This window comes from Manis pentadactyla, chromosome 8 (assembly GCF_030020395.1).
Source record: "Manis pentadactyla isolate mManPen7 chromosome 8, mManPen7.hap1, whole genome shotgun sequence".
Lineage (NCBI taxonomy): Eukaryota > Metazoa > Chordata > Mammalia > Pholidota > Manidae > Manis > Manis pentadactyla.
The window spans coordinates 95,705,480-95,730,683 of NC_080026.1; the positions used below are offsets into that span (position 1 = coordinate 95,705,480).

Here is a 25,204-nt window from a genome sequence, read left to right on the forward strand (position 1 = left end):
GCACCATCTGTTGAACAGACTCTCATTTCCCCATTGTATGTGCATGGCAACTTTATCATATATTAATTGACCATATATGTTTGGGTTAATGTCTGGAGTCTTTAATCTGTTCCACTGGTCTCTGGCTCTGTTCTTGTGCCAGTACCAAATTGTCTTGATTACTGTGGCGTTGTAGTAGAGCTTGAAGTTGGGGAGTGAGATCACCCCCACTTTATTCTTCTTTCTCAGAATTGCTTTAGCTAATCGGGGTCTTTGGTGTTTCCATATGAATTTTTGAACTATTTGTTTCAGTTTGTTGAAGAATGTTGTTGGTAACTTGATAGGGATTGAATCAAATCTGTATATTGCTTTGGGCAGGATGGCCATTTTGATGATATTAATTCTTCCTAGCCAGGAGCATGGGATGTTTCCATTTGTTAGTGTCCTCTTTAATTTCTCTTAAGAGTGTCTTATAGTTTTCAGGGTATAGGTCTTTCACTTCCTTGGTTAGGTTTATTCCTAGGTTTTTTTAATTCTTTTTGATGCTATTGTGAATAGAATTGCTTTCCTGATTTCTCTTTCTATTAGTTGATTGTTAGTGTATAGGAAAGCTACAGATTTCTGTGTGTTAATATTGTATCCTGCACCTTTGCTGAATTCCGATATTAGTTCTAGTAGTTTCGGAGCGGAGTCTTTAGGGTTTTTTATGTACAATATCATGTCATCTGCAAATAGTGACAGTTTAACAACTTCTTTACCAACATGGATTCCTTGTATTTCTTTGTTTTGTCTAATCCCCGTGGTTAGGACCTCTAGTACTATGTTAAATAACAGTGGGGAGAGTGGGCATCCCTGTCTTGTTCCTGATCTCAGAGGAAAAGCTTCCAGCTTCTCGCTGTTCAGTATGATGTTAGCTGTGGGTTTATCATATATGGCCTTTATTATGTTGAGGTACTTGCCCTCTATACCCATTTTGCTGAGAGTTTTTATCATGAGTGGATGTTGAATTTTGTCGAATGCTTTTTCAGCATCTATGGAGATGATCATGTGGTTTTTGTCCTTTTTTGTTTATGTGGTGGATGATGTTGATGGATTTTTGAATGTTGTACCATCCTTGCATCCCTGGGATGAATCCCACTTGGTCATGGTGTATGATCCTTTTGATATATTTTTGAGTTAAGTTTGCTAATATTTTATTGAGTATTTTTGCATCTACGTTCATCAGGGATATTGGTCTGTAATTTTCTTTTTTGGTGGGGTCTTTGCCTGTTTTTGGTATTAGGGTGATATTGGCTTCATAGAATGAGTTTGGGAGTATTCCCTTCTCTTCTATTTTTTGGAAAACTTTAAGGAGAATGGGTATTATGTCTTCTCTGTATGTCTGATAAAATTCTGAGGTATATCCATCTGGTCCGGGGGTTTTGTTCTTGGGTAGTTTTTTGATTACCACTTCAATTTCTTTGCTCATTATTGATTTGTTTAACTTTTGTGTTTCTTCTTTGGCCAGTCTTGGAAGATTGTCTTTTTCTAGGAAGTTGTCCATTTCTTCTAGGTTTTCCAGCTTGTTAGCATATAGGTTTTCATTGTAGTCTTTAATAATTCTTTGTATTTCTGTGGAGTCTGTTGTGATTTTTCCATTCTCGTTTCTGATTCTGTTGATGTGTGTTGATTCTCTTTTTCTCTTAAAAAGTTTGGCTAGAGGCTTATTTATTTTGTTTATTTTCTCAAATAACCAGCTCTTGGTTTCATTGATTTTTTCTATTGTTTTATTCTTCTCAATCTTGTTTATTTCTTCTCTGATCTTTATTATGTCCCTCCGTCTGCTGACCTTAGGCCTCATTTGTTGTTCTTTTTCCAATTTCGGTAATTGTGATATTAGACTATTCATTTGGGATTGTTCGTCCTTCTTTAAGTATGCCTGGATTGCTATATACTTTCCTCTTAATACTGCTTTTGCTGCATCCCACAGAAGTTGGGGCTTTGTGTTGTTGTTGTCATTTGTTTCCATATATTGCTCGATCTCCATTTTAATTTGGTCGTTGATCCATTGATTATTTAGGAGCATGTTGTTAAGCCTCCATGTGTTTGTGAGCCTTTTTGTTTTCTTTGTACAATTTATTTCTAGTTTTATGCCTTTGTGCTCTGAAAAGTTGGTTAGTAGAGGCTCTTTTTGTGGCCTAGTATGTGGTCTATTCTGGAGAATGTTCCATGTGCACTTGAGAAGAATGTGTATCCTGTTGCTTTTGAATATAGAGTTCTATAAATGTCTATTGGGTCCATCTGTTCTAGTGTGTTGTTCAGTGCCTCTGTGTCTTGCTTATTTTCTGTCTGGTGGATCTGTCCTTTGGAGTGAGTGCTGTGTTGAAGTCTCCTAAAATGAATGTATTGCATTCTACTCCTTTAGTTCTGTTAATATTTGTTTCACATATGCTGGTGCTCCTGTGTTGGGTGCATATATATTTATAATGGTTATATCCTCTTGTTGGTCTGACCCCTTAATCATTTTTAATGTCCTTCTTTATCACTTGTTACTTTCTTTCTTTTGAAGTCTATTTTGTCTGATACTAGTACTGCAACACCTGCTTTGTTCTCCCTGTTGTTTGTATGAAATATAATTTTCTATCATTTGACTTTTAGTCTGTGCATGTCTTTGGGTTTGAGGTGAGTTTCTTTTAAGCAGCATATGGATGGGTCTTGCTTTTTTATCTGTTCTATTAGTCTGTGTCTTTTGATTGGTGCATTCAGTCCATTTACATTTAGGGTGACTGTTGAAAGATATGTACTTATTGCCATTGCAGGCTTTAGATTCTTGGTTACTGAAGGTTCAAGGTTAGCCTCTTTAGTATCTTACTGTCTAACTTAACTCACTTATTGAGCTATTATAAGCACAGTCTAATTAATCTTTATTTCTCTCCCTTCTTATTCCTCCTCCTCCATTCTTTATACGTTGGTTGTTTTATTCTGTGCTCTTTTGTGTTTCCCTTAACTGCTTTTGTGGGTAGTTGATTTTATTTATTTCCTTTAGTTAGTATTTGGTTGGTCTGCTTTCTTTGCTGTGATTTTATTTTCTCTGGTGACATCTATTTAGTCTTAAGAGTGCTCCCATCTAGAACAGTCCCTCTAAAATACCCTGTAGAGGTGGTTTGTGGGAGGCAAATTCCCTCAACTTTTGCTTGTCTGGGAATTGTTTAATCCCTCCTTCATATTTAAATGACAATCGTGTTGGAGACAGTATTCTTGGTTCAAAGCCCTTCTGTTTCATTGCATTAAATATATCATGCCATTCTCTTCTGGCCTGTAAGGTTTCTATTGAGAAGTCTGTTGATAGCCTGATGGGTTTTCCTTTGTAGGTGACCTTTTTCCTCTCTCTAGCTGCCTTTAAAATCTGTCCTTGTCCTTGATCTTTCCCATTTTAATTATTACGTGTCTTGGTGTTGTCCTCCTTGGGTCCGTTCTGTTGGAAGTTCTGTGTACTTCTGTGGTCTGATCGATTATTTACTCCCCCAGTTTGGGGATGTTTTCAGCAATTATTTCTTCAAAGACACTTTCTATTCCTTTTTCTCTCTCTTCTTCTTCGGTACCCCTATAATGCAGATATTGTTCCTTTTGGATTGGTCACATAATATTGTTTCATTCCTGGAGATCCTTTTATCTCTCTCTGCGTCAGCTTCTATGCATTCCTGTTCTCTGGTTTCTATTCCATCAATGGCCTCTTGCATCTTATCCATTCTGCTTATAAATCCTTCCTGAGATTGTTTCATTTCTGTAATCTCCCTCCAGACATCATCCCTTAGCTCTTGTATATTTCTCTGCAGCTCCATAAGCATGGTTATGACCTTTATTTCGAATTCTTTTTCAGGAAGACTGGTTAGGTCTATCTCCTTCTCAGGGGTTGACTCTGTGATTTTGGTCTATATCAAATTCTTCTGCCTTTTCATGGCGATAGAGATAGTTTGCAGAGCTGGCATGTGTGACAGCTGGGAGAACATCCCTTCTTGCTGGTTTGTGGCCTTTCTCTCCTGGGAGAACAGCGACCTCTAGCAGCTTGTGCTGGGCAGCTCTGTGCAGACAGGGCTTCTGATTCTTGCCCGGCCACTATGGAGTTAAGCTCCGTGGTTGCTATGGGTGTGGCCTGCCTCAGGCTGCTTCTCCGATATGGCAGAGCCCCGTCTGAGGGGAAACGGGAGGCTGTTTATCTCTGTGAGGGGGCCTCTGAGCTGTACTGCTGTCCAGAGGGTTAGGGTGCCCGGAGTTCCCCAGGATTCCCAGCTGCTGGGCTAAGTGTCCCAGGACACTTCCATCCAGCTGTAGGGTATCTGTCCCTTTAAGACTTTCATAAAGCACTCACTTTTCTTTGTCCCAAGGGCACCAGCTGTGGGGACCTGCTCACAGGTCTTACTGTCCTGTTTCCCTAGTTTCCAGCACCCCATGCATGCACTGTGTGTCTGCGCTCCAGTACGGATGGCTAGGGCTGTCTATTTAGCAGTCCTGGGCTCCCTCTCCCTCCCTGCTCCGACTCCTCTCCTTCCGCCAGGAGCTGGGGTTAGGGGCGCTCGGGTCCCACCACGCTGCGGCTTGTATCTTACCCCCTCTGCAAGGTGCTGGGTTCTCGCAGGTGTGGATGTTGTCTGGCTGTTGTCCTGTGTCTTCTGGTCTCTCTTTTAGGAAGAGTTGTATTTGTTGCATTTTCAAAAATAGATATGTTTTTGGGAGGAGATTTCTGCTGCTCTACTCACGCCGCCATCTTGGCTCTGCCTCTCAGTCTTTGATCTTATCTACATTCTGATACAATATCACTTCCATTTTTAAAATTTATTTATTTTTTAAATGAAAACTACTTTAATGAAAAACATTAAGTATAACTAAACATTTTAAATATAAGTAACATGTATTTCCTAATTTGTATCAGGTACGTACTTAAACTGTTTATCCCAAATTCTTGTCTCAGAGAAAAAAGTCAGAGACAATTACAAAGATGCTTCATAGTATCAGGTGTATTTTTTAAATAATGGGATATTCTGGGAAAATCACTTCAGTCCATCAGAGATTTCTGTTGGTCCTTTTGTTGGTAATCCATTTTTGTCTGAATATTTTTGGCCTACTTTGCCTTTGTTTTTATCAGTGGGTTCTTAAATAGCTTTTCTAGGTCATATATGATTAACAAAGGGGGATTTCAGAGGGTGTAGTATTTAGGGCTCCAGGAATTTGTCTGATTCAGAGCACAACTGTAATGATTATACAAGAAATACATACCATTGTCCCAGGCTTGATCTAAGTGTGAGAGTTCAGGCAGGCAGAGAAACATAGAGGGCAGAAGGGGAATTTCTCACCACCCCTAAGTACAATTTGCCCACTCATTGCACTGTCAGTCACTGTCCCTGCATGGCTTCCTATTCAACATTCCTAACCTCAACCCTAGGCCAGGCTCTGCTCCCCACATTCTCCTTTATCTTGAGGCAGGGCACACACTGGGCTGAGGTTATCATGGTCCTGGGGCCTGCAGAGCAGCTAGAAAGTGCCACAGGAAGCCCACCCAGTCCAGAAGTCCCCACTGGCAGTCAGCTCTAGCCCACGTGACTCTTGCTCACCAACAACCACCAAGCCCAGATGGCTTGCTCCTATTTTTATAATCTCATTTCCACATAAACACAACTGAGTATGTGCGCATCCAAGATTTAGCCTCTCCTTCATCATCAGTATCATGACCAAACTGGAAGCTCATCAAACCTCAACTATCATGTATTAATGCCATCCCAGCTATCTTTTGCTTTATTCTTCCCTCACCTCTGCCCTTAAAGGACACTGTATAAGGATAATAAACACTCACTTTCAAGCAGACAAGAGCCAGATATGCCCATACTTCAGCATTGCAGTTGTTCAATGCATTGGCTTCAGAGAGAGCATCCTCAGCCTCCGTGAGCTCCTCCAACTTGACAGGAAAAGAAGACATGTGAGTTAAATCAAAGTAGTTTTCATTTCAACCAGCTGGAGTCAGCAGCTGAAAATACAATGTCCAAATAACATTGGTGTACATGACCTATTCCGGTAGTTTTCAACTTTATTTTTAGTAACAAAACTCCTTCTTCAAACAAAATCTTATGTGGTGGCCCAATATATGAACCAGTTAAAAGTAGAACTGCTCTGATTAAAAAGCCAGGTAGGGGAATCTGGAGTCCTGCCTGCTAGGCTCTCAACTGATATACCTCTCGTCCTCTTTCCCTCCATCACAGTCCCATGATGGCATCCATGAACCATGGAGCTTCAGGTGCCAAAGTTGGAAAACCAGAAGTATTCACTATTATGTGTACATCATTCAGTGCTGTGAGATATGTTTGTAATATTTTCCTCTACATGGTGCATCCCTTTCTTAAGGTTAAAGTCCTATTTCCTATCAAAATAATATTGTTCAGAAAGCTTCCTTTCCTCTAATATTAGTTATTAACAGCATAATCTTGAGAAATCAACAGTGTATTCAAAGAATCAGATTCTCACTGAGCTCTGGGCACATGGATATCATTACTGCTTCCTAAAACTGAGTTTACTTCATAAAATCTTCCAAAAGGCCACTTAAACATAGAATAAGGTACTTCTTTCCCTAGAGAAGTAACCCTTCCTTTTTTTCTGTTTTTAGAAAAGAAAATAATGGGTTTCTAGACCCAAGACAGCATGAAGAATAGCCGTTCAGAAATGCCCATACCTTGACCCACACTTTAAATGTCTCTGAGATGTTGATTCATTATTTTATCAACGTATATTTGCTAAGGATTTACTCTGTCTCAGACAATATGCTAGCTAATGTTTATACAAAGATAAAACACAACCCACATCCTCAAAAAGTTCATTGACAGATATGTAAAAAAAAAAGAAAAGAAAACTCAAATACATAAATAGTCCCAATACAGAATAAATATTTCTACAGTAAAAGCATATATATGAGTAGTTAGCAGAGGGACAGAGGAAAATAGAAATAATTCTACCCTGAAATTACAGAACAGTTTCTGAGAAGAAACACTGTTAAAGTTAATCTTGAAGGATAAATAGGAGTTTGTTAGTTATGCAAGGTGAACAAAGACATTCCAGGTAAAAGGAATATCACATAGAAGGGCATGGAGGCATAAAAGAGCATAGCATGCTCAAGAAATTCTTAAGTATACCTATGTGAATGAAGAAAATAGAGAGATAGAAAGAAGGGAAAATAAAGGAAGTGATGAGATTAAAGAGTTAGGGCAGATCATATATATTCATGCAAAAGAATGTGAATTATATTCTGAAACAAGTGGTAGCCAATGAAGGGGCTAAGTAGGAGAGTAATATGATATTTGCATATTTTAAAGACCACTTTGATAACAATGTGGGAGATTAATTGAAAGAGGACAGGAGATTACCCTAGCAGATAAAAAAGGGATGAGAGCTGTAAAAATAGGGATGGAGAGGAGACAACAGACTCAAAAGTCATTCAGGAGACAAAGTCAATAGGATATTTGATGCCTAATTAAAAGTGATGGGGGAAGTAGACTAGGACAGCTTTTAAGTTTCTGGCTTGATTGAGTTCATTATAGTTCCATTTGCCAAGACCAGGAATACAGGAAAAGGTAAAGGCTTAATAAAAGTGAGAGTCCTTCAGAGATAAGATAGGTCACATTTTAGATACCTACTCTTTGAGGTGCCTAGGGAACCATCAGATGGAGTTGTACATTATGCTGTTCAATATAATGGTCAGAATTTGAAATGTGTTATGAACTGAAGGTTTAGGATTCATTAGGGCATAAGTGGTAGTTAAGACCACTGGGGTAGATGATATGTCTTAGGGAGAATAAATAAGGTGAAAAGAGAAGAGGGTTGACTATAGAACCCAGAGGTGTACCCAACAGTTATGGTAAATAAAAGCCTAGGAGTGAGCAAAGAATGCCAAGAAAGAGATACCAGAGAGAAAGTTATAGAACTAGAAGAATGTGAATGCAGTATTATGGAAGTCAGGGGAAGAGAGGGCTTCAGGAAGGAAGTAGTAAACAGGGTTAAGTGGCACAGAGACTTCCTCTAAGTGTCTATTCCATTTGGCAATTAGGATGTTACAGGGGACTTCTGTCAGAGAAGTTTCAGCAAAATGATAAGGGGAATACATCTAATTGCAATGAAGGAAGGGTAAATGGGACCTGGGAAATGAAGATTAATTCACAAGTAAAGAAAACACATATCACATGATTTCAACCTCATTAGTGGTGAAAATGCAAATTAAGATACCTGTCAAATTGGCAAATGATAATGCCCATTGTGTATGAGATAACAGTAAAATGGACTCATACTTTCTGGCAGAATATAGATCAGTATATAGACTTTCTAGAAGGCAAGTTGACACTATAAAGATTTTTAAGATTCTCTACATTCTTTAAGAATGATCCTAAGGAAATAATCAGAAGTAAGCAGATTAATGTCCAAGAATATTTATGTCAGCTTTATCTATAATTGTTGAAACTAACAACATGTCCAATAATGAATGGTTAGGCAAATAAATTATGGTATATCCACATATAGTTATATAACTAAAACGTTGATGGGGACCGGAATTACTTAGACATCTTAGTGGTAAGGTTTAACTCAATTTTTAAAAAAATTTCTATCTCAATGAAAATATTATTTATACTACCAAAACAAATACAAGTATGACTTATGCTGAATAATTTGCTTAGCTGGTTTCTTGTACCTTACACAGTGCTGTCACTTTTCTAACAGCTACACATGTTCCATATCCTTTCTAGGAAGAAGGAACGGGGGGCACATGGCTTATGTATAAATGAACATATGTCCCAGTTGGTCTGGGACAGTCCATGTGTCCCAGCATAATTATTAATAGCAACCGTTTCATTCTCGTAAGTGTCCTGATTTTATAATAAATTACTTGGTTGTCTACTTATGCATATAAACCAGGGAACACCACACAGTCATTAAAACTCATGTTTTAGACTAGTTGGTGATGTGAGTAGATACCAATGTTTTACTGTTAAGTAGAAAAAAGATTACAAAGCAGTAAATATATTATTTACAATTTGTATGTTAAAACTGCTTTCATATATATGGAAAAAGATGGGAGGAAAATGCATTCAAATGCTAGTAGTGGTTATCACTGAGTGGTGCGATTGGGGATACTTTTATGTTTTCTTCACATTTTGTATCTTTCAAATTTTCTATAATGGATATATATGACCTGTATGATAAAAATAAAAAACAGCAATGAGGAAGAGGAGACAAGGAGTGTAGACAACTCTCTTGGTCAAGGATAACGACCAGGAAGGTTGTTGGTACCATTGTTGTTTAGTAAGAAGGGTAGAAATATGGGGAAAGAGCTGACTGAAAAGGAAAGGTAAAAAATGTATATAAAGGAGAAAATAAAAATTGAGAGTAAGGTATTAGGAGAAAAGAAGAGAAATGGCATCAAGAACACACATGAAGAAATTAGACAAGAACAGCAGGATGTACACCTCTTTGAAAGATTTGAGGAAAGGAGGGAAGCATGAGTGGAGATTTTAGGGTGGTGGAGCAAAAGGTCTACCAGGAGCAACAGCAGCTCCTCCTGAATACAGAAAGGTCATAGAGTCTAAAAAGTATCAATCAATTTTTTAAATTTAATAGATTCTTCATATCCCATATCACTATAGATAATGTAATAAAATTATGAGCTTCTATACCAAATAAAATGAATTTTTTTTTATTATATAGCTTCCTGGTTCAGATTTTTGTGGGATTTCTTTACGAATATTTATTTTTCTAGTTCAGACTGACATTTAGTTTACTAAACAACTTTGAAGAGTAAGTTTTCATTAGAGAAGACTGCCCTGCTTGCCAGCCCCCTGTCATTACAAACTCCCATAGTTCTTGAAAGACAAGGAATCAAGGTCAGCTGTATGCACAGGCCTACTCTCAAGCCTTCATCCTCTTACCCAGTAACAGGCGATTCCCAGTCCGAGCCAGGTAAGGCATGAAGGTGATCTCTTACAGACTTGAAGGTAGGTTTTCTTTGCTTTTTCGTACTGAAGAAAGAAAGCACCACTAAGTTATTGCTCTTCTGGAAGCTTCAAACACTGCATTGCATGGATAATAATGGGGCTTCTGTAGCTACATTCCAGACCAATCTAAGTTAAATGAGTCCTTGGATTATATGTCTTTTTTAAAGATGTAATTTTTTAAGAGCAGTTTTAGGTTCACAGCAAAATTTCAAGTACAGAAATATCCCATATACCCCACACATGTATAGCCTCTCCCATTATCAGCGTCCCACTACAGTAGTACCTTTGTTACAAATGATGAACTTATATCAATACATCATCACCCAAACTCCACAATTGCATTGTGGTTCACTCAGTGTAATGTATTCTTTGGGTTTGGACAAATGTATAATGACATATATCTACTATTAAGAGTATTTTCACTGCCCTGAAAATCTCTGTGTCACTCAACCTTTCCCCAAACCCCTGGAAACCACTGATCTCTTTATTGTCTCCATAGTTTCTGCCTTTTCTAGAATGTCATACAGTATGTAGCCTTCTCAGATTAGCTTCTTTCACTTAATAATATGCATTTAGGTTTCCTTTATGTTTTTTTATGGTTTGCTATCTTATCTCTTTATAGTGCTAAGGAATATTCCATTGTCTTAATGTATAACAGATTATTTATTCATTCACCTACTAAAGGACATCTTGGTTGCTTCCAAGTTTAAGCCATTATGAATAAAGCTACTATAAACACCTATCTGCATGTTTCTGTGTGGTCATACATTTTCAATTTGTTTGGGTAAATACCAAGAAATACAGTTGCTGAGTCATACAGTAAGAATGTTTTTAGTTTTGTAAGAAATCATCTACCTGTCTTCCAAAGTGGCTGTACCATTTTGCATTCCCACCAGCAATGAATGAGAGTTCCTATTGCTCTACATCCTCGGCAACATTTGGTGTTTTCAGTGTTTTAAATTTTGGCCAGATTTTGGTATGTAGTGGGACTTCATTGTATTTTAATTTGAATTTCCCTGATAGCATATAATGAGGACCATCTTTCTCTATGCTTATTGATATATCTTGTTTATTGAGATGTCTATTAAAATCTTTGGATTTTTTTAAAAATTGGGTTGTTTGTTTTCTTAATACTGAGTTTTAAGAGTTCTTTGTGTATTTTGGATAAACAGTCCTTTATCAGACTTGCCTTTTACAAATATTTTCTCCCAGTTTGTGGCTTGTCTTCTCATTCTCTTGACATTGTCTTTTGCAGAGCATAAGTTTTTAATTTCAACAAAGTCTAGCTTGTCAATTCTTTCTTTCATGGATCGTGTCTTTGGTGTTGTAGCTAAAAAGTCATCACCATGTCCAATTTCATATAGGTTTTCTTCTAAGTTATCATCTAGGAGTTTTGCAGTTTGGCATTTTAAATTTAGGTCTATGAACCATTTTGAGTTAATTTTGTGAAAGGTGTAAGGTCTGTGTCTAGATTTTTTCTTCACATTGGATGTCCAATTGTTCAACACCATTTATCAAAAAAATTATCTCTGCTCCATTGTATTGCCTTTACTCCTTTGTCAAATATCAGTTGACTATATTTATGTGAGTCAATTTCTGGGCTCGGTATTCTGCTCTCTTGATCTATTTGTCTATTCTTTTGCCAATACCGCACTGCCTTGATTGTTGTAGTTTTATAGTAAGTCTTGAAGTTGGGTAGGGTCAGTCCTCTACCTTTGTTCTTTTCTTTCAGTGCTATGTTGGTATTCTTATATCTATTTTAAAGGAGCTATTGCAAGAAGACTGGTGAGAGAAGAATGATAGACCAAATTAAAGAGGAGACATTGACAGGGAAGCAGTTTCAAAGATATTTATAATCTTTTCTTTCAATGCTATGTTGGCTATTCTGGGCTAGGATTGTATTCTTACATCTATTTTAAGGGAGCTATTGCAAGAAGACTGATGAGAGAAGAATGATAGACCAAATTAAAGAGAAGACATTGACAGGGAAGCAGTTCCAAAGATATTTATAATCTCTGTAAGAACTGATGCAAGGAGTTACTCTGAAAGTTCTGGGCAACAAAACGATTATCTGAATTCCACCTAGAATTATGGATTACTCCCTTTCACTTAAAAGACATAATGTGGTGGGATAACAGATATAGAATATCTAAACTAAGGTATATACTTGATAGAGCCTCATTATTCTGAATCTCTGTTCCCTTGCTATAAAACATCTTAGAAGCTCTCAGGAGTACAGGAGACATTTAGAAAACCCCCAAAAACAAACTTCCAAAAGAAGTAGTCCTCAAGGACTACTTCTTGTCTTACATATTCAGTGTGAAAGATAGAACTATAGCTGAGCCTCAGCACATAGTCTAAGAACTGCTTGCTAGTGACTGTGTAAATCAGCTCTGTGAAGATGCAGCTTGCAATGACATCAGGAAGAAAACACTTTCCTATTCACTTCACTGCAATGGAATAGTGACTTTTCTCTCTCAAGCCTATGTGAACCCTCTTTCTTAAATTATAAGGCATTGTAACTTCTTGTTGCTGTTGTTTTATTTTAAATAAAAACAACTGGGTGTCCTGGGGAAAGAAATGCAATGAAGTAAGAACAAAAGCATGAAGTCAAAAGGCCTTTGGCAGAATGCTGATAACTGTTGATGTGGGATGATGGGTCCACGTTGGTTCATTCTACTATTCTGTTTACTCTGTATATTTGAAATATTCCATAAGAGAACATTTCTTTTAGGAGGCCTCAGGGTAGTTCTTAAAATGTGGAGAGGACTTAGGGAGAGCACAGTTCAGGGTGCCTTATAGTATGGGGTTAGCCTCAGCTGAATTAAACATAACCCTTTGTGTTGAGGAGGAAGTTTGGAGAAGTTATTTTTAAACCCATGACACTTTCCATTAGTTTAGTTAAGCTAAGAATGTTTCTACTACTGCTAATAAAAGAAAATTAGCTAAAACAACACTTATCGAGTTCTTAACAACCTTTTAGTTCATAATGGTTACCACCACAGACTTCAGTATTATATTGCCTGGGTTTGAAGCCTGCTTCTAATTACTGGTTATCTGATATAAAAGTATCATTATCTATTACAATTTTTAGTCCACATAGATGGATGTTAATGCTTGAACTGTCGTCAGGTCCTACATAATGACCTGATTTACATGGTTACTCCCCATTCTCTATCCCTTACCTCTTTCTCTTCCAGATAGATTTGTCCCAGTCTCAGGAAGATGAAATGCATCTCAGAAGCATCCACCACAAAACTAATGGTTCGCTCATAGCATGCCTTAGCCTCAGCATGATTTCCACTCAGAAAATAGAGATGGCCCTTCACACCCCAGACATTAGGGTTCTGAGAAAATGAAGAACAGTTAGTACATGGAACAAGTGGTACTTAAAAGCACATTAATCATCTTTGTTTAACATTTAAATTTAGATTAAGTATGTTTGTTTGTTTGTTTTCTATCAGCACTCAATTAGAAAGAGGGCCATTCAGTTGCACTGGGAAATATTTTTCTAGGTCTGCCCTCTCATTTCTCTCTTGCACTCCTCAAAGTCATTTTGTCTTTCAGGTAAATCTTAAGAAAAGCATTCAAGCATAACCATGAGAGTGTTCATGATGAGAAAAATAGAAATCTAGAAACCCTGAAATAGATAAACTATACATTAACAGGCTATCCTTTTCCTTTTCTCTGCCCTTTGCAAAACTCATGATTGATTAAGGAAAATAAACAGAAGCAAATAGATAGATGATTTTACTGATAGCTGATGACCTGCTCCTCTGGTAACCAGAAATCTACCAGTGATGTGACATCACCACCTTTAAGAAAGCCTGGTCATCCCTTATGCAAACTAAACTCAAGAGGCTCTAGCAAAGGTTATTACCAGGTAGTCCATCTGGGCTGCTTGTTGAAGGTATTCCTCTACCTTGGCAAAGTCCTTCTTTAGAAGATGTGTCTGGGCCAACACCAGGTAATACTCACAGCTGGGGCCTCCTTGAGGGCATAACAGCTCATGTGCAAGCACCCTGTGCACATACTGCAAAGAAAATCAGATTATAAGGACAATGTAAATGGCTATATTGTGTTAGTTCCATTAGCTCTCGTGGTTGAATATTACGTCTCTAATAATGAATATTAAGGAACATATTATAGAGTGAAATTATTATTAACTTCAAAAGACTAGAGTTGAAGAACATTCAGCACATCCATTACCAGGTCTTTACTTAGTTGCCATATGTAAACGTTTTCAAGTGAATAATCTGTGGTGTTGCACAATTCTGGTCTTGCTGGTCATCATACTAGATGTATTTGTTATGCGGCAGACAAAAGCACTTCATCAAGTACTCCATTTACACAAGCTGACACTTTCAGGTGGTTGTAATTGCAAGGAATCTTACAGTGAGGAAAAACCTCCCCTTCTAAAATTCTGCACTCAGGATCTTAGAAACATAAATGTCTGTTTCTGACATACTCTCAAATATTTGTTATGTTCACCAGTTTTATATTTTTTGCTATTCTTTTATCTTAATACTATGTAAGACCTGCAAATTTGACAAAATCAGATGTACTTGATAAGCACAAAGGGGAAATCCACCTTTTCCCTCTGTTCCCATCTCAGCCTATAACATATAAACTTCCACTGACATTCACACTTTCTTAGGAAAAGACTGGAGGGAAGCTCTTTAGCTGTTTCTTCTATCTGCATTCTGGCTCTTTGACATTGGGGGGATAGTGGTTTATTTAATTAGGAAGGTAGAAAGACCATTTCTCTATTGGAAAAGGTTAGTGTGTTAAAGGCTCCCGTTTATTGTGGCCCACTCCCACCCAGTTCATAATTCTTGCCCTATCTTGAGCTTGCCCACCCTCAAGTGGAGCATGTACTCTGCAGGATCAGGGCCAACTCTCTTGGCTCCTGGATTTTGCTCTCTCCCCTGCTGCTTGCTTCACAGATATGTTTCTTGTTTCCCACATGGTAGGTCAACTTTACAGGATGCTCTTCTTCTCTGGGAGGAGGTTGTAATTCTCTAGCTGTTCCACCTATGAGTATGTGGGTAAATCATATCTCCATGGGACCAGTCACATCTCCAGTCTTGTTTTACCAATAAAAAAAGTTTAATGTTTTTATCCCCCCATATAACCCTGTGTAACTGTTTCCAATTGGTTCAGAACCTGGAAGGGCAGAGGGTATGATTAGGTTCCTGTGAACCCCCAACACTCACATAATATGAGTTCCCATAATAAAGAGACTTACTACCTGATTTTGCTCTGCTGGAAGGAAGCAGATATGTAGTGAGGTATTCTGATGCTCTCTGCAGAGAATGGTTAATGGTTGGATGTTCATGTGCTCTCAAAAGCATATTTGATTTGTGTCATTCATATTTAAACTTACAAAGATATCACTATGGATAAAATATGTAGTTTACTAAAATCTTTCTATCTACTTTCCCCTTTCCAAATATTCTGACCTCCACAGCATTGACCTTCATCAAGAAGCGTATGGTCTCCATGAAGATAGTGGTAGGAGTTTGGGAAACACCATAAGAGGTGGGATGAAAACGAGTTGATGAATCTTGACATTTTGATGCTTCTGAAAATATTATATTAAAAGAATAGATGATTAGATGTAAAGAAAAATGTCAGAAGCTCAGATACACTAATGTAGCATGGAAAGTATTTTAATCTAATAAACAAGAGAGATTATAATATGGAAAGCATTATTGCTCTATAGCAATGATTCCTCAAAGAGGAGATATTAAGGGTTCTCTAGGTTAATCTATGTGGTGGTTCCAAATGTAAGTCACAACCAAATAAAAGAGCCTTTTTAAAAGTATCCCAATTTTCTTGAATGTGAAACACAATCTGTAGATATTCTAAAAATAAAAAATCATTGTTAGAAAACCATAGGTCTTCAGTTAGCTACTTCTCTGAGCATATAATCCTTGCCTATTGGAGGAGGTGCATTACTGAGTTTGGATTTCAGAGCATAGCCTCATTTGAAGGGATTCAGGCAATAGGACATATAAACTAATCAACTTCAAACAATTTAAGATTGCTTTTTTGGTAATCATAGAGTTTTCATCTTGTTTAGTTTGTTTATGCCCCTCTTTCAAGTGGAAATCTTTATTCCTAATTACCTTTTTTTGCTGATACCTCAAGTAATGTGTTGGATGGCTTTTGGCTGACAGTTGGATATTGAGGTTGAACAGACAGAATGGGTTCTCGTGAATCAGACTGCAGTTTGGAGGATTCTTCAAAAAATTCATCTTGAATGGATAATGTAGCTCTTGGACCTAAATAGATAAATTTTAATAGGAAAACAAGAAAACACCTTCCTATGTTGGATATTAAAAGATTATTACAGGAGACAAAATACAGTTAATTTTTAAAGCATAAGAAACATATTCCCTAAATATTGCATGGACTTGTTTGCAAACATTTTATATTTCAGAATAACTTAAGAGTATAAGCATATAAACTCAGTGCACAGCAAGCTTCTGTCACTATGACTGCTAGTCCAACCCTGCTGCCAACCCAAGTCATAATGTCAAACAGATATCTATTATTAAAGTTACTTTCTAAACTCAGAATCTCAAGAATTCAGATGAGGAGATATATCTTTAGATAATAATAAAACTAGGAATTTGGTTCATCTTAATAATAATAATGATAATAGTGGCAGCGGCAGCTATATTTGAGCATGACTATATGCTAGGTATTGCACTAAAGACTTTAATATATAATCTCATTAATTTTTCTAGACACTATGAGATATTATATTTACTATGCTCCTTTAAACAAAGTGAATCACAGAGAAGTTAAAAATTTGCTGAAGCTCTTAAACATGTCATGTTACCTCTAAAATAAACAAATGTTTGGCACATAAAAATAAAAAGGAGTTATAGGCAGGAAAATATAAGTGCCAGCTGTCTCCTAATCAGAAGAGGTCATTCTCAGCTACAGCAAAAGATATGGTTTTGGAAAATAGGTAGAAATTGGATAGGTAGAGAGGGATGAGACACTCAAGGATGGGGGCTTGCTATTGGCAAGGCATGTAAGTCGTGGGCTCATTATTTTAATGGGCACTGAGGATTACATAGAGAAAATTAAGGGAAAGGTACATTGGACTAGACTGTATTTGTATTTGACAGCTAGGGTTATTCTTCCATAGGCAAAAAGAGAAGAAGATTATGATGAAGAGTTTTAAGCCAGAAGAACTATTAAAATGAAGGATATAGGGAGTTGAAAAACACAATCAACTAATTAAACCTAACAAATCTATAGAACACTCCACTCAACAACAGCAGAATACATTATTTTCAAGTATATATGGATCATTTATCAAGACAGACCATATGCTGATGATAAAACAAGTCAAAATAAATTTAAAAGGATTCAAATTATACATAGTATGTTTTGTAACCACAATGAAATTAAATTAGAAAAAATTTTTAAAGATATAGGGAAAAATACTTAGAAAATAAAAAGTATACTGCTAAATAATCCATAGTCCCAGCCATTCAACTCTTTAGTTATCTACTCAACAGAAATGTAAGTATATGTCCATGCAAAGACTTGTAGACAACTATCCATAGCAGCTTGATTTTAATACTCCCCAAGTGGAAACAACCCAAATATCTAACTACAGGTAAATAAACATATTATGGTATATCCATACAATGGGATACTATTTAGCAATAAAATGGGATGAACTACTGATGCAGGCAACAACAGACTTAAATATCAAAATAATTATGTTCAGTAAAAGAAATCAGACCAAAAAAGACATATTGTACAATTCTATTTAATCCTAGAAATTCTAGAAAATTATAGGTATTTTCTAGAATTCTAAAATTCTAGAACATGCAAACTCATCTATGGTGATGGAAAGCTGCTTGGCTCCTATCTGGAAATGGAAGCAAGAGAAAGAGATTACAAATGCACCCAAGAAAAGTTTTGGGAATTTTGGATATGTTCATTGTCTTGATTGTGGTTATTTTTTCATGGGATATGCCAAACTTATCAAATTTACATGTTAAATATGCATAGTTCATTAAATGACAATTATACATTGAACAAACTGCTGAAAATATATGCATACAAAATAACAATATGCAATAACATATAAACAAAATATCATATGCAAGAAACACATAAATAAAAACACACGTTACATTAAACACTTTAGAGTGATTTCCTAAAGTGGAGGAAAGAAGAATGGGGATGAGGAACAGGAAAAAAAGGGAGTACATAAATAAGTACATAAATTTAAGAATCAAAAGAGAAAGACCTTATATGTTGGAGAATAGAATGAGAAGAAAAAAGGAATAAATTTACTCTGCTAGAATGATATACCTTTAAGGGTATGTAGAGAAAAGTAAATTCTCTAAAATTAAAAAAAAACTTTACAGAAACAGAAGCTTCAGAGTTTTAATCATATGAATGAGGAAATATTTAGAAGGGGTCTTTCCTAGTATACCTGGACAACTCAAAACTCCACCTACTACCTCATTTAACAAATATTTACCAAGTACTACTATGTATGGGCAAGGTCCTATTCAAAAGGACAGTAACTTTCCCAATAGCCACTCATCATTTCCATTCCATGGTCCTACCTGCTGGAGCTTCCACCTTGATTGCTGTTGTGGAAGAACCACTAGTAATTCCCCAAGGGCCAACACTGGATTCTACTTTTCCTCCTCCTTCAAAGTACTCTACAGTACCGGTGCTCTTTTGGGTCACTACTTGTGCTTGAAGCACTTGTGCCTGAAGCTGTTTGGAGGCCTCATGAAATGCCATTTCCATTCGAATGTCATTGTTTAGAATTTCGTAGTACAAACCTGAAGAAAGAAAGATACTGAAATAAATGTGACTAATTTCCCACCATCATATGCTGAAGAATTACAACATTTCACTTATATTCCCCACATTTTTATATTTCCCAAAATTTAAGAACTACAGGATGAGCCCGTTAAAGAGTGGAAAGGGAAGAAAACACATTCTTATCACAGAAAAATACCATACCAAGTAACGTCCACGCTACAACATTAGTTGGTTCCAAGCAAGTAGCATCCTCAAAGAAAATTTCTGCCTGCTCATAGTTCTCCAGCAGGGCAGCCAGGACACCACACAACAACAAGCTGAGAAGAGACCAAAAACACTGCTTTACAGGACATGGTCCCATGACACAATCACAGGACAAAGACAAGTTCATATAGAAACTATGTGCTCATATTCATTCTTCATCTCCCTTCCACCCATACCTGTGGATATGATTCTGGTTGAGGGAAAGGGCTTTCCGGAAACACTCCTGTGCTTTGATGTTGTCCTCAATTAGGAGGCAGAAGGCACCATAATCCAGCCAGTGTTCCAGGTTCTGAGGCTCACGGACCAACCTCTACCACACAAAGCATCAGGAGGACCAAGGTTATTGTAATACTACGTCATGTTTTTTTCTGCATGTAACATCACACAATAAGCACTCCATAAGCTCTATGAAAGCAGAAACTATGACTTCTTTTTTGATTACTACTAAATTCTGAATGCCTAGTACAGTTATCATTCAGGCTTTCAGTATACAGTCAATAAGTATTTGTTGAAATAATTTAAAATTTGAATCCTCAAGTCATTGCTTCCTAGTGTCAGTGTTCTGATCCCCATAAACTCATCCAATTGCTTGAGAACTTAAAGATTCATTTTCTGGTTCATTTGAAATATTCCATTACAGTCATTTCTATTATAGTCTTGAGATGGCAAATGTAAGCTTATCTACAAACATGTAAAAAAAGCACCTCATAATGAATGATAACTGAAAAACACTGTTGAAAGAAATTAAAGACATAATAAATGCATGGAAAAATATCCTATGTTCATGGATTAGAAGATTTAATATTGTTAAGACGTCAATACTACCCAAAGCAATTTATGATTCAATGCAATCTCTATCAAAATCCCAATGATATTTTTTGCAGAAATAGAAATCCTAAAATTCATATGGTATCTCAAGGGATTCTGTATAGCCAAAACAATCTTAAAAAAAAAAAAACAGAACTGGAGGACTCACCATCACATGCTGAAGAATTGCAACATCTCCCTTATACTCCCCACATTTTTATATTTCCCCAAATTTAAGAACTATAGGATGAGCCATTAAAGAGTGGAAAGAGTATATTTATAGAGTTATGCAACCTTCCTGATTTTACATCTTCCTGGTTCCAAAAATTATAAAGCTACAGTAATCTGTGGAACTGGGAAAAGGCTGACATATAGAATAATGGAGAATACAGAGCCCAGGAATAAACTCTCACATATATAGTCAAATGATTTTTGACATAGGGACCAAGACCACTCAGTAGAGGAAGGGGCAGTCTTCTCAACAAATGGTGCTAGGAAAAACTGGATATCCACAGGCCAAAGAATGAAGCTGGACCCTTACCTAACACAAAATACACAAAAACAACTCAAAATGGATCAAAGGCCTAAATGTAAGTCCTAAAACTATAAAACTCTGAGAAGAAAACGGCAATAGCTTCACGACATTGGATTTGATAGTGATTTCTTGGCAATGATACCAAAGGCAAAGGCAACAAAAGAAAAATTGAATTTCAAAATTAAAACTTTTGTACATCAACAGAAACTATCAACAGAGTAAAAAGTTAACTCACAGAATGGGTAAAAGTATTTGCCAATAATATATCATGTAAGAGGTCAATATTAAGAATATATAAAGAACTCCTAAATCTCAGCAACAAAAAAATCAAACAACCTGACTAAAAAATGGGCAAAGGACTTGAATAGACATTTCTCCAAGGATCTATAAATTGTCGAAAAACATAGGAAAAAGTTCTCAACATCACTAATCATCAGGAAATCAAGTCAAAATGAAATAACAACTCACACCCATTAAGATAACTACTGTCAACAAAACAGAAAATAACAATATTGATTAGAATTCGGAGAAATTAGAACTCTAGGACCCAGAGGGAATTTGAAACAATAAAGCCACTTTGGAAAACATGGTGGTTCCTTAAAACATTAGAATAGAATTACCTTATGATATAGCCATCCCACTTCTATGTGTATACCAACAAGAATTGAAAGCAGAATTTTAAAGAGATATCTGTACATCTAAGTTGATAGCAGCTTATTCATAATAGTTAAAAATTATAAGCAACCCAAGTGCCCATTGACAGATGAATGGATAAGCAAAATGTGGTATAGACAGTATTCAGCTTTAAAAAGGAAGGAAATTCTGACATACGCTATAACATGAACGAACCTTGAGGACATATGCTAAGTGAAATAAGCCAGTCACAAAAGGACATAACAATTTATTTACATAGACTGATGTTTTGAACCTGTAGTGTAAACATCCCTCTGTCTATTAATTTAGAATTTGGAACATATTTTCCTCTTGAAAAAATTATGTAAAAATATGTTTAAAAGCACTAACTAGAGAAATACTAAACAAAACCACAATGAGATATTACTTCACACTCATTAGAATGGCTACAAAAAAAAAAGATGGACAATAACAGGCATTAGCGAGAATTTAGAGATTATGGAAGCCTCATCTGTTGCTGGTAGAAATATAAATAGCGCAGTGTTTTTGGTAAACAGGTGGCACTTGCTCAAAAAGCTAAATATAGAGTTACCATTAGACCCAGGAATTCCACTCCTAATTATATACCCAAGAGAACTGAAAATACATGTTCATACAAAAACATACACATTTTATACATGAATGTTCATAGCAGCATTATTTGTAATAGCCAAATAGTGGAAATCAGTCAAATGCCCAACACCTAATGGATGAATGAATAAAATATGGTATATCTACACAATGTAATGCTACTCAGCCATAGAAAGAAACAGAATACTAAAACATGCTACAACATGAATCAAAAACATTATGTTAAGTGAAAGAAGATAGTCACAAAAGACCACATATCATATGTTTCCATTTGTATGAACTGTCTGCAATAGGCTGTATATTTAAAAATAAAGTAAATTAGTGGCTGCCTCAGGTACAGGGTGAAGAAGAATAGGGAGTGACTGCTAATGGGCACAGGGTTTCTTTTTGGGAAGATGTAAATGGTCTAAGATAAGATTGTGGTTTGCTATGAATTTAAAACTACCTTTTTAAAAAAGTCTGTTTGGAAATTAGATTGTGGGATGGTTGCATAACTCTATAAGTACACTAAACACCACTGTACACTTTAAATGGGTGAATTGTTATACCTCAACAATTAAACAAATATAATTGGAGATTCAGGCCATTCTTCATATAAGTTTATGCTGCCCATGAGGCATGTGGTAGGTGGTACTAACTGAGCTAGAGAATTTGATTGTCACTCATAACACACTGTAAGGGCTTGATAAATATTTGCTAAATTTGTTGAATATTTTATTTTCATTAAATTATTTACAATAAAATTAACACTTTTTTTTGGTATACATTTCTATGAATTTTAACACATGTATACATTCATGTTACCATTGTCACAATTGAATTACAGAACAGTTCCATCACCCCAAAAGACTTCCTTTTCCTCTTTTTATAGTCATCTTTTCCCCCCACCCATAAGCTCTGGCAACCACTGATCTGTTATCCATTGTCTTTTCAAGAATGTCATAAAAGAAACCATACAGTATGTAATCTTTCGACACTGGCTTTTTTTACTCAGTATAATGCGATTCATCCAAGTTGTTTGTATCACAAAATTCTTTTTTTTGGATAGACTATAGTTTGTTTATCTATTCACCCTTTGAAGAACATTTGAGTTGCTTCTGGTTTGGGCAATTATGAAATAGGGCTGCTATAAGCATTAGTGTGCATAACATTTCATCATTTCATTTCTTTAAGGTAAATACCCAGGAGTGGGTCATATGACAAATACACAAGAAACTGCCAAACTGTTTTCAAGAGTGGCTACATTTCCTTCAGCAAAGTATGAGAATTCTAGTTGCTTTGTTTCCTCACCAGCACCTGGTATTGTCAACATTTTTCATTTTAATTATTCCAGTAAATGTGCAGTGGTATTTCATCATGGTTTTAATTTGCATTCCCTAATGGCTAATGATGTTGGACATCTTTTCATGTTATTATTTATCATATTTTTGTCCTCCTTAGTGAAGTGTCTGTTCAAATCCTTTGCCCATTATTAGTTGTTGTTTTTTATTGCTGTTGAGTTTTGGGAATTCTTAATATTCTAGACACAAACCCTTTGTCAGATATATGTTTTACAGGTGTTTTTTTCCTAGTCTGTGCCTTTTCTTTTCTTTCTCTTAACAGTGTCTTTCACAGAGCATACATTTGTAATTTTGATGAAGTTCTATTTATCAAATTTTTCCATGATGGGTTGTTCATTGGTGACATGTCTAAGAACTCTTTACCTAACTCCAGGTCATGAAGATTTTGTCCTCTGTTTTCTTCTACAAGCTTTACAGTTCTTTTTAAATTAATTTTTTTATTTTGGTGTCATTAATCTACAATTACATGAAGAACATTATGTTTACTAGGCTCCCCCTTTCACCAAGTCCCCCCCACATACCCCTTCACAGTTACTGTCCATCAGCATAGTAAGATGCTGTAAAATCACTGCTTGTCTGCTCTGTGTTGCACAGCCCTCCCCGTGCCCCCCATGCACTATACATGCTAATCGCAATGCCCCCTGTCTTTTTCCCCACTGTTATCCCTCCCTTCCCACCCATCCTCCCCAGTCCCTTTCCCTTTGGTAACTATTAGTCCATTCTTGGGTTCTGTGAGTCTGCTGCTGTTTTGTTCCTTCAGTTTTCCTTTGTTCTTATACTCCACATGTGAGTGAAATCATCTGGTACCAAGCTTTAGAGTTTTATGTTTCACATTCAGATCTATGATCCATTTCAAGTTGTTTTTTATACAACATTTGAGGTCTAGGTCAAGAGTCATTTCTTGCAGACAGATTACTAACTATTCTAACATCATTTTTTGAGAAGACTATCCTTTCTCTGTTGAATTTCCTTTATACCTTTGTCAAAAAGATAATGGCATTATTTGTATGGACCTATTTCTGGACTCTGTTTTGTTGATATCTTTTTCTATCCTTTCACCAATCAGGTTGGATTTTAAACAATAAAAACTACTATTTATTATACCCATGCTGTACAAGTAATAGTAACAACATATACTGGGAAGATGTTTACTTACCTCTTCATAATACACAGCTGCCATTTCAAAGTTCTCATTGACTTCTGCTTCAAATGCAAAGAGTCGAAGCTGTTCACTGCTCATATAAATGGTTGAAACAGCACCTTGGACATCATCTGGCATGGTCTTATCAAAATCAAGATATTAGGCAGGCAAAATGAAGCAATCACAAGTAGAGAAGTTTTATAAGAATAAACCAGATGTGAGACTAAAGTCATGAGGTCTAAAATGATACTGAAGTTTCTTCCAGTCTTGCCAATACAGTAAGAGAATAAGAATGAACCAAGAGAGAAATATCAAATGTGAAAGAGAAGATCAGGTATCTAATACCAACAGTCTGAGCTTACGGAAGTGAGCAAAAATTATTTAGAGCAGAACTGCTCTCCTTAACCCCCAGGGCAGTCAGAACCCCTAAGTAAGTCTCCTCGGACCTCAAAGAGTCTCCTTTATTTTCTCTAGCGCAGAGCATAAATATTATTAGATTTTAGGTGCCAAAACAAGAAAAAGGTTGGCAAGCCTGAATCAAGTTAAATCTCCAAACATTGAGAAAACAGTAAACTAAGAATAAAGCTTTGGAAGCTACATCTATACTTTTAGAGGGATATACAGACAGATCCTACAAAAGGAGACATTTTAGAAATAGCTAGAAAGGTCAGAGAAAACCCAGAAAAACAATATACCCTATACGCCCAGATAGGAAAGCAGTTCTGGCATAAAAAGTAATCTCCTGGGTTAGAAGCTGTGGCCAAGGAAGACCCCACAAAATTCTTTAATTAGAAGTGGAAGTACTATCAGTAACTTTAATAAATAGAGTTACCAAGGGATGTGGAGAGTAAAGCTAAATTTGGGCCAACAAGAGTTTCTAATCATTGATTAATACCTCTCATTCTTTGTTCCTTTAATTTTGGTGATATTGATCTCCAAATCACTCCAATAACATACTTCCATGCTCACACCAGAAATATTCCAACTCTAATATCCACTCCTAGAACCCACATTACAAGCGTTCTGTCTTTTTATTACTTAGATCCCTGAAAACTGT

At 36.3% G+C, this 25,204-nt stretch overlaps 1 protein-coding gene across 1 annotated transcript in view; it reads right to left on the reverse strand.

Annotated features, from left to right (window-relative positions):
• CFAP70 (cilia and flagella associated protein 70) overlaps positions 1-25,204 on the reverse strand; it is a 175,136-nt gene that overhangs the window by 32,398 nt on the left and 117,534 nt on the right. Inside the window, exons 16-25 of the mRNA XM_057505972.1 lie at positions 24,163-24,288; positions 19,238-19,371; positions 18,999-19,114; positions 18,590-18,814; positions 16,112-16,267; positions 15,443-15,564; positions 13,861-14,013; positions 13,166-13,327; positions 9,915-10,004; positions 5,807-5,908 (exon numbers count right to left, since the gene is read on the reverse strand). Coding sequence (XP_057361955.1) covers positions 5,807-5,908; positions 9,915-10,004; positions 13,166-13,327; positions 13,861-14,013; positions 15,443-15,564; positions 16,112-16,267; positions 18,590-18,814; positions 18,999-19,114; positions 19,238-19,371; positions 24,163-24,288 — 1,386 coding nt within the window. The remainder of the gene's footprint in view (positions 1-5,806; positions 5,909-9,914; positions 10,005-13,165; positions 13,328-13,860; positions 14,014-15,442; positions 15,565-16,111; positions 16,268-18,589; positions 18,815-18,998; positions 19,115-19,237; positions 19,372-24,162; positions 24,289-25,204) is intronic.